Source organism: Asterias amurensis, chromosome 19 (genome assembly GCF_032118995.1).
Source record: "Asterias amurensis chromosome 19, ASM3211899v1".
Taxonomy (NCBI): Eukaryota; Metazoa; Echinodermata; class Asteroidea; order Forcipulatida; family Asteriidae; genus Asterias; species Asterias amurensis.
The window spans coordinates 8,741,079-8,757,033 of record NC_092666.1 but is presented as its reverse complement, the minus strand read 5'-3'; the positions used below and the strand labels follow the sequence as shown (position 1 = coordinate 8,757,033).

The window sequence follows — 15,955 nt, the reverse complement described above, 5'->3', positions numbered from 1 at the left end:
TTCGTGCACAAACGCCACGGGACCGCAAGATGACAAGCGCGTCATTCTGCACGCGCGTTGAATATGAAATACACGTTTGAGTTTTTTTTTATTGAACGCTCACGCGATGCTGTTTGTTCAACTTACAAAATGGCTGCACAAACGCACGCTGTGAGATGCCAGTTTTGTCAACTTAGAAAATTGCCGCCTGCGCGCATGCCAGAGCGCGTATATAGGCCAGTGCGCCCTCTAGTTCTTATATATAACTCTATGTGTAGGGGTCACGTACACGTACACCGTTTTAACGTGAGATTAGAGAATTTTTGCCCCACTCACATGAGAACTCTAATCTACATGTAGTATGTTTTCCCAATGTACCACAGTGATTTGGTAACCAAAGAGGGCCCAATGTCACGGCTCTGCTTACTGTAAGCTTGCCGAAGTAGGGAACTCTGTGCTTACGCCAGACATTTCACTGGTTAGCAGGAAATTTTGGCTTATACATGTGTGTTATCCCTGATGGTCATTCTACTCTTACCAGGGTAGCGCAGAAGTTAAGCGCTTGCACGTAAGTGGAGAATGGTGATTGTAAGCGCAGAATTTGGCGATAAGCAGAGCCATGGAACTAGGCCCAGGGGCCAATTTCATAGAGCTGCTTAAGCAAAAAATTTGCTTAAGCACAAAAATAGCTCGCTTATTTTACACATGTTACTGGCAAAAATGTCATGACATGTACATTGCTTGTGACTGGTATTTAGCTATTGTTTACTTAGCATAACAATTGAGTGGAGTATTAGCTGGTAATCTGATTTTACGAAGCAAGGATTTTTTTGCTTAAGCAAAATTTTGTGCTTAAGCAGCTCTATGAAATTGGGCCCAGGTCCCTGAGGTGAGCTTGTTGAGGTGCCTGGATGACCATTTTCAGGAATCCAAGATCATTATTTTCTCTTTGTGGTTTTGATAATCGTTACTTTTTCTTGTTCCAGGAAAGTTCTGCTTCGCTCCTTCCAAGACTGGCTCCGGGTAAGTATGGGCGTCATCGAATGTCCTCAAAATCATTTCTAAATGTTTTCTGAAAAGATTACTCGGTGTTACCCGTGGGAAAGTGTCATTTTTCTTGTTTCATGTGGCTATCAAGTTTTGCATTGAAATGCTATTCAAACACAAACTTTATTTTGGTTGTCATGGTGATAGCTTAAACACATCCCTTTCAATCACCCAAGAGTCTTGTCTCAGTTGAGTTTTCTTCTGTTGGATCATTTCTTTTTCTTCAATTTTTATTAAATCATTACTTTTGCACTTTATTGAATACACTGGGAAAACTTCAACTTTCCCATTGTTATTTCTGTCCAAACTGGGAAGTCCCATACACACAAATATTTCCTTTCCAGAAAGTGTTTTGGTTGTGGGGGAAAAAAAACACCAACAAACAACACGCTATCCAGTCATTCAGCTTCCATTCAACTCGCACTACTAAAGGCAAGAAGGCCTGGTCACACAGGCCCCGATAACGATAAAAATGCACGCTCGCGATTGGTTGAATTGCTCCACGCAGAATACGCCCACGCTCATTCAACCCATCGAGGGCGTGCATTTTTATCGTTATCGTTTTCGTTCTCGTTATCGGGGCCTGTGTGACCGGGCCTTTATACAGGTTTGGTAGAGCTGATGCAATAGTCACAGACAGTGTTCGGTTCTAGTGGGATCAACCAAACATGAAATAATAAACCTGTAAGATGCGGCTCTCCGCTGCTGGATAATATCAATGATAAATACAATAAATAAAACCCTGTGGGCCTAAATTCATTGTGTGAGCCAAACGAAAATAGTGGGAAAAAAAAAACATGCATAATGTCCGCCATGTAACATGTGTAAACACATTGTCTGAAAGCAGCTTTTGCGTTTGTTTGAAATTTTTCAATTTTCTCAAGTATGACAATTCATTTCAGATGGAAATAATTCACACAAAAAAAGGGTTTTAGTATGAACTTCAAAATCAGTAAGCTTTCCTAAACAATGAATTATTTTATAGAAATTAAAATGGTTCTTGTTTGAACTTCATAATCAGTAATCTTTCAGACTCAAATTTTACAATTATTTTTTATTCTTACAAATCCTCTGTAAATAGCTTTAGTATACTCGGACAATGCAGTGAATTTTATTTCCCTGAACTACTACTACTGCGTGTACTAAGTACTACTAGAACTAAAAAACAACCCTGCTTTCCTATACGTACCAATTCTCTATAGATTCCTCTAGATAATGACAATGAATGTTGTTATTCATCCCCCGAATAGACTCTACGTAGTAAAAAAAATAAACCTAAAAAATTACAAGTAAAATATAGAATTAGAAATCAGCCAGCGGGAAAAAACTTTTTGCTTTCATGCTTTCAAAAGTGTGTTGTGCTTGCAATGTATGGCGCATTATGATGATTGTTATATGTTGTAAGCATGGTGTTGTTGAATGAAGCTTGTGGTGCAAGTAACGGGTTCTTTAACACACTTGTCAATATTGTTTGAATTCCCTGGTTTTTGAACTAACCTTCCTTTTTATAGATCACGTCATTACAGGGACATCTACATATAAAAAAGTCAAGTCAAAATTATCATGTAAGATCGGTTCGATTTCCATTGTTTCGGACATCAGCTCTTCCTTTGCAAGTAGTTGCTGTAATCCTTTTTTAAAAGAGCCAAACTCACTTTTAGTTACCATATTAACAAAAAACTAAAATTCATTTTATCATCATACATAAAACTACCGACAACTTGTTTAGTAGAATAGAATCAGTCATGTTTTATCGGTCTTTTTTTTAAAGACGCTGGACACAATTGGTAGTTGTCAAAGACCAGTCTTCTTACTTGGTGTATCTCAACATATATGCATAAAATAACAAACCTGTGAAAATTTGAGCTCAATTGGTCCTTGAAGCTGTAAGATAACTATGAAAGAAAAAAACACCCACACAAAGTTGTGTGCTTTCAGATGCTTGATTTCTCAAAATCAAGGTTCTGGAAAAATACTTCGTTCTCGAAAAATACTTCACTTCAGAGGGAGCCTTTTTCTCACAATGTTTTATACTATAAACGTCTCCCCATTACTCGTTACCAAGTAAGGTTTTATGCTAAAAATTATTTTTAGTAGTTACCAATAGTGTCCACTGCCTTTAAGTTGCCAGAAGACAAAGCACCTTGTTGCAGTTATTTGATCAATTCTTTCTGACAATCACAAAGTGCATGCATCAATCAAATTCCTTTAAGACAACAAATTTAGAAAGATTGGGGTTAGTTGTGGTTGGGGTTGGAGGGGGGGGGGTGTCGTTAAATGAGTACTCCCAGGTTTCGGTATGGCACCTGACTGGTAATAATTGAGACCGCTTGATAAATCTGAATATTTCCTGCGAAATATTTCCTTTAAAGTACTGCCGTCTGGTATAATATTGTCCAATTAGGAAGCAAACCAGTGCCCACAAAAAAGTCCCTAAAAAATTTAAATCTGATAAACATTTATTTTTGAAGTTCTTACCAATCCATGACCCTACTTTTAAGTTAAAGATTCTGGACACGTTTGGTAATTGTCAAAGACCAGTCTTCTCACTTGGTGTATCTCAACATACGCACAAAATAACAAACCTGTGAAAATTTGAACTCAATTGGTCGTCCAAGTTGCGAGATAATAATGGAAGAAAAACACCATTGCTGCAGAAGTTGTGTGCTTGCAGATGCTTGATTTTGGGACCTCAAAATCTGTTTCAGAGGTCTCGAAATCAAATTCAAATATCTTAGTAGAAAATAACCTCTTTCTCGCAAACTACGATACTTCAGAGGGAGCCGTTATTCACAATGTTTTACACTATCAACATCTCTCCATTGCTTGTTACCAAGTAAGTTTTTATGCTAACAATTATTTTGAGTAATTACCAATAGTGTCCAGTGCCTTTACAGTAAATGGGGTTCACATAAACATTGACAGTCAATTCAGACAGATCCAAACTTGTAGTTTTGATTTATTCTCCCACATGGCTAGGAATAATCTGAGCATGAAATACCAGAATCCATCAGGGATACAAGGACAAGGCGCATTCAGTTTGAATAAACACAGACACTATACATGTGTAAATATGACATAGAATGTGCCCCCCCCCCCAAAAAAAAAAAGAAAAAACCAACAAAACACTTGTTGTATTGCTTGAAATGCACACAGTCGTTCAGTCTAGCATTTTTCGATAGTCTTAAAAACCAGAATAGTCCAACGGCTCTATATTGATTTTCAATCTTTTAGCTACAGCCTTTTAGCTCAAAACCTCCTGAAAGTAAAGGAAAGGGATGATTATATATAAAGGAAATAAAATGTCTTCGCCCAGAAAATAGAAATGACATGTAATCAAAACAAGCCAGAATTCTGAAAAGTTTAAAGTAACCTACAAGGTAAAAACCAATGATCATTTTTTTTTGTCCAGAAAATTATCAAATGTATTAAAATAAAAACAATTAACAAACCTGACAAAAAAAAAAATAAAAGCACCTTACAAAGGAAAAACATTAATTTGTTTCTATAAGTTTACACAGACATGGAAGTTTACATTTTAATTTTTTTTTAGTAACCAATTTTGTACAAAATATAATAATTCAATTGAAAATTAAAAAAAACACTCTACAAAGCAGCCACAAATTCAAGTGCAGTTTTCCATTTCTGCAAACATTAAAAAGTTGCGGGATGTGGGTAACGAACTGCCGAATCTCAGTGAGATGAATTTGTTTAAGCATGTACATACGACGGATTTACGCGACTCTCCTGAAAACATTGCTCCGTTATTTTCATTCACAAGTAAATTATATTACATACATCTTCATTCACAGTGAGCACTGGGATTCATTTCATGGCCAAAAGCTTGACCTACAAAAAATTATAAAAACCCTGGATACTTGAACTGGTACACTGATTATTTTTTATACCACTGATCAAATGTATGAACAACAAAACTGAGAATTGATCAACAAATGAATTGATCCTTTTCTTGGCTGTATGGTGTCCCAGCTGTTGTCTCAAACCTCAGCTCCCTGGTAGTTGTCCCTAAAAGTATTCAAGCCAGAACTTTTGTTTTCATAGTCAAAAGCAGATGTTATTTTTCTATCCCTTGCCGTTTGGTTTCATCCGTTTTTCCCCCCCCCACTTTTATTTATTTATTATTTCTCCCCTGTGCTTATCCTTTTTCCCCTTCTGCCTGTTATCTGTTCGTCCACCCCCAACCAACCATAGCGGCACGATACTAAAGAAGCAGCCTTCCGCCTCAAACGCTGATATGATTCGCAACCAACCCGAAGTGCGCCAGAGCGTCCACAAGTACGATGACGAACCCAAAAAACCAAGGATTCCCCGCAGTTCCACGGGTAACTCGAAAAAGCAGCCCGGGAACGACGCTGCCCCAAGGCAAAGCGGGGGCTCCCCCGTCGAAGGCAACAGGGGTTCCCCCGTCGAAGGCAACAGGGGTTACCCTGCTGAAAACCCTGATGGGAGAAACCAGGTAGGTTGACTTTTCCTCGACATCTTTGAAGAGATGTCTTACAATTAGCAGATCTGGAGCCCTTCAGTTTGCTATTCACCAAAAACAATTTACCATGGGGGAAGAAGAAATCACATATGTTTAGAAAAGTAAAGTGCAACTGAAAATTGTGATTAAGAAGGTTCAAAATGGCAAAGATACTAATATTTTAAAGTTTGAATACTAAGACTTATTCCTCATTGTCTTTGAAGACGTCTTTCAGTTAGCAGATCTGGAGCCCTTTAGTTTCCTATTCACCACAAATTATTTACCGTGGGGGTTAGAAAAGTAAAGTGCAACAAACATTTGTAATTACAAGTTTTATCAAAAAGTTATTGCAAAGGTACTATAATATTTCAACACTTATTCCTCATTGTCTATGATGATGTCTTTCAAGTAGCAGATCTAGAACCCTACAATTTCCTCCTCGCCACAAACAATTATAACATGGGGAATAAAAGTTATATATGTTTAGAAAAGTAAAGTGCAACTGAAAGAAGACAGATTGGAGAAGACAGTGAAGAAATTGTTCAGTTTCAGATGTGGGAGGAAAACATTCAAACTAGATAAAAAAGAAACAACTTGTTAAAAATAGAGTACATAGAAACGAAAATACAAACAATCAGTATGGAAGGCTAGTGGGTGGTTAGGTTGGCGCGTTGTGGTATCTTTCCTCACCTTCCACCTCTACAATCCCGGCCAAAATGCTTGTGCCACCCATCCCTTACGTTACAATAAAACCATTCCCTGTCCACCATATCCAACTTCGTCTTCTCCAGAAGACGATCAGAGCATACTGATCGAAACGTCGAGTTAACCAACGGTTCTTTTCAGAACCACCCCAACTCATTTAGAGATAGTCATTACATGGTGTTACCGCAAACCCTTCTATATCTATACAACTTGCCATTGACAATAAACTTCTTCCCCGCCCCCCATCCCCCCGCTCAATGTTGACTGTAATGCAGAAGAAGACCGCCAATTGGAACCAACATTGAAAGGGGGCAGGGGGCCCAAACGAGATATGGCCGGGATTGTACATGTAGGACCCTGGTTTATTTCCCACCAGGTGGGACATTACAAGGATCGAGTTTTCAGTCCCAACCTGACTGCGAGGGTTTTCCCTGAAATAATTCTTGCAATTTCTTCCCACATCTTAAACTGAAACTTCCTTGTCTTCTCTCCACAAGCCTTTTTGGGGTATGGCGGACACATTTCTACTACAACACTGTAAAGTTGTGGTAAATTTGTGCGTATTGACCATAGAAATGGAACGTATGTTATTCACTGAAGTGCGCATTTTAGGCGACGCAGCGTTTACATGTAAACCTAATTACCACCAACATGGTGAGCGTGGCATAAGTCGCGCCGCGTGTGACGCGCGCGTATCACTTCCGCCATACCTCAAAAAGGCTTATGGGTTTCTTGGCTATTATTAAGTTTCGTGTTCTGTGAAGCCTTGGTTTCGCAAATGGGATCAATAAACTAAGGGAATTAAAAAGGCACAATGTGAGATTTGAACCAGAGTCCATCAAGTTAAAAGGCAGGGAAAGATACTTGTAACCAATACACGTATGTTGATCCATTCACCACATAATATCATACCGCAAGCTGGTATAGTTTATCCATCATTTAAAAAACAGTGGAATAATATTGAATGGTCAGACAGTAGAAGGGTTAACTGTGAACTGTGTTGATCCATTCAGCACTTGATATCACACTGCAGGCTGACATAGCTTAATTATATCATTAAAAACCACAGTGAATGGTCGGACAGTAGGAGGGTTGACTGTGAACAGTGTAGATCCATTCACCACATTAAATCAAACTGCAGGCTGGCATGGTTTATGTATCATTCACAACTGCAGTGGAATGATATTGAATGGTCAGACAGTAGGAGGGTTGACTATTGAATGTGGCTTGAATAGTCAGTTTTTCAATGCCTACTTTTGTTCTTCAACTTGTCCTAGTTAACAGAGATCTCTTGGGCACTGGTCAAAAACAGTCAGTGCTTGTAGTGGTCAGTTTTGGATCGTTGCCGCTGCCATATTTTCTGCAAATTAAGCTGATGCTTCCTTTGGGACTTATTGAAAATCTATGTGCCATGCGAAAAAGTTTGCCTTAAAGGCAGTGGACACTATTGGTAATTACTCAAAATAATTATTAGCATAAAACCTTTCTTGGTGACGAGTAATGGGGAGAGGTTGATGGTATAATACACTGTGAGAAACAGCTCCCTCTGAAGTGCCATAGTTTTCGAGAAAGAAGTAATTTTCCACAAATTTTATTTCGGGACCTCAGATTTAGAACTTGAGGTCTCGAAATCAAGCATCTAAACGCACACAACTTCGTGTGACAAGGGTGTTTTTTTCTTTCATTATTATCGCGCAAGTTCGATGACCGATTGAGCTCAAATTTCACAGGTTTGTTATTTTATGCGTATGTTGAGATACATCAACTGTGGAGGCTAGTCTTTGACAATTACCAATAGTGTCCACTGCCTTTAAGCTCCTTTGCAAACAAAAAAGCGACAACATTCATACACCGAAGATGGTTTTAAATGTGTTGCTTATAAATGCCTTCTTTCTTCCACCTACATGTACCTGTTTCCCTGCATGTGTGTACATCATTTGCCTTTCATGCTTATTTATATTACCCATTTGCATATTTTTGTGGCTATGGATATGATTGTGAACTTGGTGTACTGCATGATGTTTCAAATTTTTGCTTTGTGAAAATGATGTTGTTGTAATTGTTAAATTGTTGTTAAAAATTGCAAAGAACTACGTGATTACATGATTAAAGCTATAACTACTCTACCCTTGCCCCGATGAGGGGGAATTAGAATGTATTAATGATAATAATACTAGTTAGAATATTTAGCGCCACCAAGAGTTTGCTGTGGAAAGGTTCTATGGAATTTTAATGATAGTAATAAATCGTTGGGATAATAATGCTTTATCTACAGGTGTCTCAAAGCGCTAATATCAATATGTAATTCTGGACAGGTTTTACAGTTTTTTAATTATGAGATCCATTTATGTACATGTAGCACCTTGTAAGGGTTAACATGGTTTTGCTGCGGCGCTTTTTACCAGCCACTGCCAGAAGCTTTGCGGCAAACCCTTTCTCTGTGTGTTAAATGTAACTGGTTTCTTTGAGGTGCATTACACAACACACAGAACCAACGGCTTTATGTCCCATCCGAAACAATGGTTACAAGGGTCAAGACCGGGCCTGGAACCCATACCTTGTTGATCACCAGAGCTAGAGTCCAGGGCTGGTAGTGCACAAATAAAAACAAATTGTCATAGCTGAGTAGGGGTGAACATAATAACCCTAGTGGTTCTGGGGGTCGATTTCACAAAGAGTTAGGACTCGTCTTATCTAGTGTTAGGACGAGTAACTCGTCCTAACTTAGGATTAATCTTAAGGTCTGCATGCAACAGTGCAGGGTTGGGACTCATTCTAAGTTCTTAAGATTGGTCTTAAGTTAGGAGGAGTTTTGTGAAATCAACGGCTGGTTCACTAAGGCTTGCAAGCTACAAAGGTTACATGTAAGTTTACTTCATGAGGTATCTTTGATCTCATCAGAAATATATAATAACAGTAACTGAAATAGAATTATGATGTATCTCAACCTTTTGTCCCCAGATTTTATGTGAAGGTTGTTATATTTTTAGTTGCTGTAATTTGAATTATGGAAGATGATTTCTTTAGGGCAAGCTCTTGGTGACGCTTTATGTTGTGAATTGTCCAAAAGGAAGACTGCCAAGATTGGTATAAACTTCCCTACCACTGAGTATTTTTTATTTGAAAATTTGTCGTAGGCTTGAAAACAGCTGATTATTTCACTATTTGCATTTTACCCTGATACAATTTTGTGTAACGTTTGTTTAACATGTAAAACATTTTTCTCCCCAGAAAAATTCTTGGTTGAACTTTTGTTTGTTGATTGATTGGTTGATTTAACAAAAGAATTGAACATTTTAAAAGCCTATTTTTATGAATTTGTTTATTTGAAATCTCTACTTTTCTTTATAAACATACACTGTAGCAATACATAATTATTGATTTGAAATTTTTTTTTTCGCAATTGCTTGATTTCATTAAATTAAGTTTGAATTTTGTTTTATTTAACAATAACGGATATTAGACTCAGGTTTCTACCCACTAATGTAATACTAGTCACTATGGTTATCACTCATAAGAAATATAGATTTTGTTTGTAATTTTTTTTGTAAGAATTCCAAACAATTTTACACAGTACTTGTTTCCAATCAAATCCAAACTTGTATCAGGGATAAAGAATATTATTCAGTGTTACCAAAACACCAGCGTGTATTACATTTGGTTTTATCCTTTACACCGATTTGAGTTAGCACAGATATACAGGTAAGAGATGTTTACATGTTGTCACCGCAGACCTTACTTACTTCGTTTTAGGGGTGTGGGTACTTTTTGTAGGTCACCAAAAAATAATGCCCACATATTTACATTAAACTCACACAGGTGCTGTAGTTTTTGAGAAATAAGTCAAACAAGTCACAAAAATAATATTTGTCTATATGGACATTGTGTTTTTTGTCCTACAAAAAGTACCCAGACCCTTTAAGGTTGTTGTAATTTATCGCGTTATTTCAGCTGCGAATTTTAAAGTTTTTTTCTTCTTCTTTCTCTGTTAGGACGGTGGAGGCCAAGGCGGTGTAAACTACGCTGATCTAGAGTTTCAGAATCGGCAGGGAGACCCCAATGGGCACGGACAAATCCATTATCCAGAGGAGGAGCCAACACAGTATGCGTCCATCCTAGTCTAACACACCCCTCTTATCAAGTGAAGAGTTCTTTTATTTGTATTGAATATGGAAGGGACCATTTTTGCAGCTGGTGGTTTGAAAGGGGAGTGGATTTTGCAGTACGAAAAAAAAGTTGCTTGAAAATTTTGATTCTGTTTGTTGAACTTCTTTTTCTTTTTTTCAGAGTGGAAGGTTCCGTTGTTGGGATTTGTGTTCACTGTTTAGGTTGGAAGATTTTTAGTTTGTAGGGGTGTTCAAGCCTTGTGAGGTGACATGTGGCAATGTTGCTCATGGTTAGTGTTGATTATGGTCTGCGTTAAGATTGGAACATCAAACGGAGTATGATATTAAAGATGAAGCCTAAGCTGAGGTTTAGAAAGAGCCTAAGGCTGTGTATGAAACGGCGGCTTCGGCTTCAGTTATGGCTAGATCTTGCGCGTCTGTCTAATCTTTAACACTGACAGACGCGCTTATCTAGCCGTAGCTGTAGCCGAAGTCGCCAGATCGGACACGGCCTAAGGTTGGTGTTAGAGCCTGAAAGTGGTAGAGATGGGTGTTGATGGACATGGACTGAGTTTAGTTTCAATAATCTTCATGAACTAGCAGAGTTCTGTTTGTCATTGTCATTCCCAAATTGATGAATTATTCACTACAGTTTGCTCATGAATTATTCATCACAATATATTGATAAAGTATTCGTCAAAAATCAAAAAGAGGCTCCCCTTTTTCTGTTAAAATAAGAAGAAATATTCTTGTGTTGTCAAACATCTCTCATCTCATTTTCTGAAAGTTCACTTAAAGAATTGGTCAGCAGTGCAAAATGTATTTCCGGATTGGTTATTTATTTATCAATCATTTGGTTTTGTTTACATATGTACAAGTGTTTCTCGTTCGACCTCAAAATGTTTCTTGTACAATTAAGATGACATTGATTGTTAAAAAAATGAACAAAAAAATTAAAAATACTTGCGACTTTTTTAATTATGAGGATCACACTGCCTTAAAACTCCACTAAACTCTTGTCCTTTCCTTAAATAATACAAACAAATAACGCAAAATGTAAATAAAGTGTCTTCAATGAGCCCGCCTTAGACTAACCAAAACTCTTAATCTTTTTCTAACTTTATTACTCTAATTATTAGTTTTTTAAATTACATTTTATTTAGAAACATTGTGTCCTTGTCTATAAAATCTCCCATACACTTATTTCTTTTGATTTATGATATTTCTATGATAGCTATTTTCTGTTTTATTTAACGGTGGAATAATAAGTCAAATAGCTGATTAAAAGACCAACTATACTCAACTTACGAGTGTAGCTTATGGAGAGTTATACTTCACTGATAGTCAACTTATAGTTGAGTTATACAACACTAATATACAACTGATAGAAGAGTTATAGGCCAACCAATAGTCAACTTGAGTTATAGCTCACTAATAGTCAACATATAGTAGAGTTATAGCTCTATAATATTCAACTTATAATAAAGTTATAGCTCACTAATAGTCAACTTATAGTAGAGTTATAGCTCACCAATAGTCAAATATTAAAAGTCACCACAGTCCTCAAATGCTGACACTGCAATTAATTTAACTATTATTTAGTATTTAATGGTCACAGTGAATGGATTGCAAATACTTGGATGTATATATTACTCAATTTTTTACATAAGTACCAAAATTTCTCTCACAGTTTAAAAAAGTAACAGAATTTGATCGTTTATAAATAGTCAAGGAAAAAACGTTTTGTGTACAGAACCTTTTACTTTTTTTCAATCGTTTCCTGCAACTACATAAGAATTATTCACTAGAGGTGGATAGACTAGAGGTTATTTTGGATGATTTAAAGCTGGTGGACACTTGGTAATTACTCAAAATAATTATAAGCATAAAAACCTTACTTGGTAACGAGTAATGGGGAGAGGTTGGTTGTATAAAACATTGTGAGAAACGGCTACCTCCAAAGTAACATAGTTTTTGAGAAAGAAGTATTTTTTCATGAATTTGATTTCGAGGCCAGAATTAGGACTCAAGGTCTTGAAATCAAGCAGCTGAAAGCTCACAACTTTGTGTGACAAGGGTGTTTGTTTCTTTCATTATTATCTCCCACTTCGATGACCCGAATGAGCTCAAATTTGCACAGGTTTGTTATTTTATGCATATGTTGATATACAGCAAGTGAGAAGGCTGGTCTTTGACAATTACCGATAGTGTCCACTGTCTTTAAAGTTGGATACGTGTTGGATTTAAAACTTCAAGGAAGGATTTGAGATTTGAACTGCTTTCGTTATTTGGTGCCGAGAATGATAAGGTATGATGGACCTCAATTACTGCATTTCTAATTCGTTTTTAAATGTTCTCGTTCAAAGGTGTTCAATTTTTCTCTTAACATAATGTATAAAAGATTGTATGAATATTCAAATTAGATGATGGTCACATGATTGGGTTGTGTCATGGATATTGACCATGACAGCTTTGTGTAGTAAGGTGTATACATTATCATCAGGGTCATGTGATTTGCTACGCTGTTATTGGTCGATAGGCTTCATCGTTCTAGCATACAAAAGTCTTGTCTGTGGGAGCAATCTTTGTGGAATTGTGATTGGTCAAAAGCTGTCTGCTGACATTGTAGAGTATGAATATGCATGCTGCATCATGAATTATGCATGAATGCCATTTTTTGAAACGCAGCAAATTTATTCGGGTAGCACTGTGTCATGTGATAAAGTAACACAGCCCAAAAAAATTACCATAAAAAGCAGCTAAAATACATAAATATGTATATATATAAGTATTTTGCCATATTTGGAAGAAAAAAAAGGGAAAATGTTAATGCTTGTGGAATGACCCATCTCCTCCCGTCATGATTCTACATAAAAGACAACAAAAAAAAATTGAGAAAAATTTCTGGCATACATGTAATTGTCTTTGCCAAAACTATTTTTACCATAAGAAATTTTAAAAGTGTAAAAATTAAAGGAAAATGAGTTATTTTTAGAGAGTTTTGTATAGTCCTAAATATTCACACATACGTTTTGTACAAGACAGATCCGGAAATTCCAAATAGGCACATCGAGAACACTGCCCCCCCTCCCATTAACCCAGTCGTTACCCTCTGACACCTCACCCCTCACCAACTGACACCATCACTACCCACTCCCCTCCCCCTCCACCCAACACAACAGACGCCCAACAAGCCCGGATCCTGTCTTGTTTCCAGCCTCTTGAAAGTAGATTTAGAGGAACACAGAAATCAGATCATACTAGAAGGTCCAGCTTTTACTAACATTCTTCACCACAATTCTTCCTCTAAAATTATCAAAAACTGATAAAATAAAACATAAATACAATAATACGAAAACCAACCAACCAAAAACGGCTTTAATCAAAACTCTCTCTGTAAAAATCAGATTTGAAATGTAGTGTATCTATCTACAAAGTTGTAAATAAAAGAATCTCAATGCTTGCTCTCTCTTGTTGCCGCTTTAAACTTTTCAGAAGGAAACTCAAATCAAAAGGGTCTGGTTACTTTTTGTAGTACACAAAACACAATGTCCACAGATTTACATTAAACTTGGATAGTTTGAAGATAACGATGATAGAAAACTGAGGTGCTGTAGATTTTGAGAAATGAGTAAAACAAAAGTCTTGAAAATTATTCTAGCATGTAAAACGTATTTTTGTGATTTGTTTTACGCGTTTCTTAAAAACTACAGCACCTCAGCAAGTAATATTTTAAGGGAAGCTTTCCACTATTATTATCTTCAAACTGTGTGAGATTAATGTAAATCTGTGGACAATTTGTTTTGTGTTAGAAAAAGTACGCAAGTTCTTTAATGGCTTCATCTGTGGCTATGGATGGAGAAATCTGTTCCCAATGATGTTGCAGCCAATAGATGTAGCCATAGCCAGGCCCAAAGCCTTTGCCTCATATGCAGCCTTGTAACCACTAAACAAAAATATGTAATGTACATTGCTTCATTGGACAGTAACTTTTTCCCAGACAAAATAAAAAAAAAACGCTTGCAGGCAAAATCCTTGAAACAAGATTCCAGACTTATTGGGACGTAGCGTCTCTTGCTGCCTTTGTACATCTACATACTATGTTATTTTAAAAACAATCATTTAATTTTGTGCACGTGTAAATAATTATTAATTTTTTGATAACTATTCTGTAATTATATTTTGATATTATTTCTGTGGTCGTGTATTCCTGTTGAGTTTTTTAGATGGCTTTGTTTTTGTTTCCGTTTCATGATTTTTATGTCTATGGTAACTTTCGGCAAAATCGGTCTGTGGTTCCCAATAAAAATTCCCCAAATTTGATATTTGTTGCAAATGTTCTTTTTGACTCCAATTGCATTGGATCTGTAAAAGGGAACAAGAATCAAACCACAGTTTTCCAAATATTTCTTTGTTCATTTGTTGTGGTAGTTGCATTATAAAAGCAGATATCTGGGTACAGTTTCACAAAGAGCTAAGATCGATCTTAACTGTGTATCAATCTTAATTGCTAAGCAGAATGTGATGTCACGATACAAATCAATACGGCAAAAATGGCAACTCATTTTAAGATGAATCTTGGTGCTTTGTGAAATCCATCTAGCCCTGGTATATACAGTAGCACAATGTCTATAAATTGAAAAACAATTTATATATTTGTTTTAAAATTACTAGTTAACTAACATAGTAGTCGTGAAGATACACAATCAAGCTTTTTTAATGGGTCTGTTTGTTCGTTTATTCATCACCACATATTATTCATCTGTTTCAAATTTATTTTCACCAATATAGTTAAAGACTCCTTTTATTTAATTTGTTTTGTAGTGATATGTGTGTTTAATTGTTAATAGATTATACATATCAAAATGGTTTCTTTAATATTAAATGCTTGAGAGTAAAGATCAACTTGTTATACATAGAAAAAAAAAAAAAAAATTTAAGCTGAACAAGAATTGTACTTTCAACTTTTGGCAATTATGTATTTCTACCCAGTTAAAAGTTAGATTTCTTTTGAAAAATTTTACGCAGTTTTCATTATGAAAGTTCCTCCGTCTTTGATGACATTCGTTAATTCTGAGAGAATACTATTTTTTTTGCCATTGCTGGGTCACAACTTCAAGCCTTGAATTTTATCTTTGAGAGGGCAAGGCCAATGTCATTTTGCAAAGGGCACTTCCAAAGGAAAATCTTTAAGTCTTTGGTAAAGTGTTGAGAAAGGGCGCCAAGGCCGAGTGTAAACCCCAGTAATGACGGCACATAAAAATCTCTCAGACTGACCCCAATTTCATAGAGCTCCTTAAGCAGAAAATATTGCTTAGCAATCCCTGCTTAGCAATAGTGAGCAGAATACCAGTCACAAACTGTACACGTGACATGGAAGTTTGGCTGGTAACCTTATTATTGTAAGCATAATTTTGTTTTTGCTTAGCAACTGTTTTTTTTTGCTGAAGCAGCTCTATACAAATTGGGCTCAGGTGTTGTTGATTTGGCTTTGTACATAATGTAGATTGTTGCGTGATTCTCTCAAATGTTTGCTTGTTATAACGCTCATTTAATCGATGTATATATTTGTAATTTATAATTATTTACAGTACTTGCTAGTTATTAAAAATGGTTGATGATACAAGCAGCCAAA

General features: G+C 36.4%; 1 protein-coding gene across 7 annotated transcripts in view; it reads left to right on the top strand.

Moving 5' to 3' along the window:
• LOC139951574 (cell adhesion molecule 3-like) overlaps positions 1–15,955 on the top strand; it is a 51,097-nt gene extending 35,142 nt beyond the window's left edge. For 6 of the 7 annotated variants that reach the window (XM_071950530.1, XM_071950527.1, XM_071950529.1 and 3 more), the window contains 3 exons: positions 966–1,002; positions 5,239–5,503; positions 10,207–15,955. In XM_071950530.1, coding sequence (XP_071806631.1) covers positions 966–1,002; positions 5,239–5,503; positions 10,207–10,338 — 434 coding nt within the window. In that variant the 3' untranslated portion in view covers positions 10,339–15,955. The remainder of the gene's footprint in view (positions 1–965; positions 1,003–5,238; positions 5,504–10,206) is intronic. The other variant, XM_071950531.1, reaches the window with a different exon arrangement.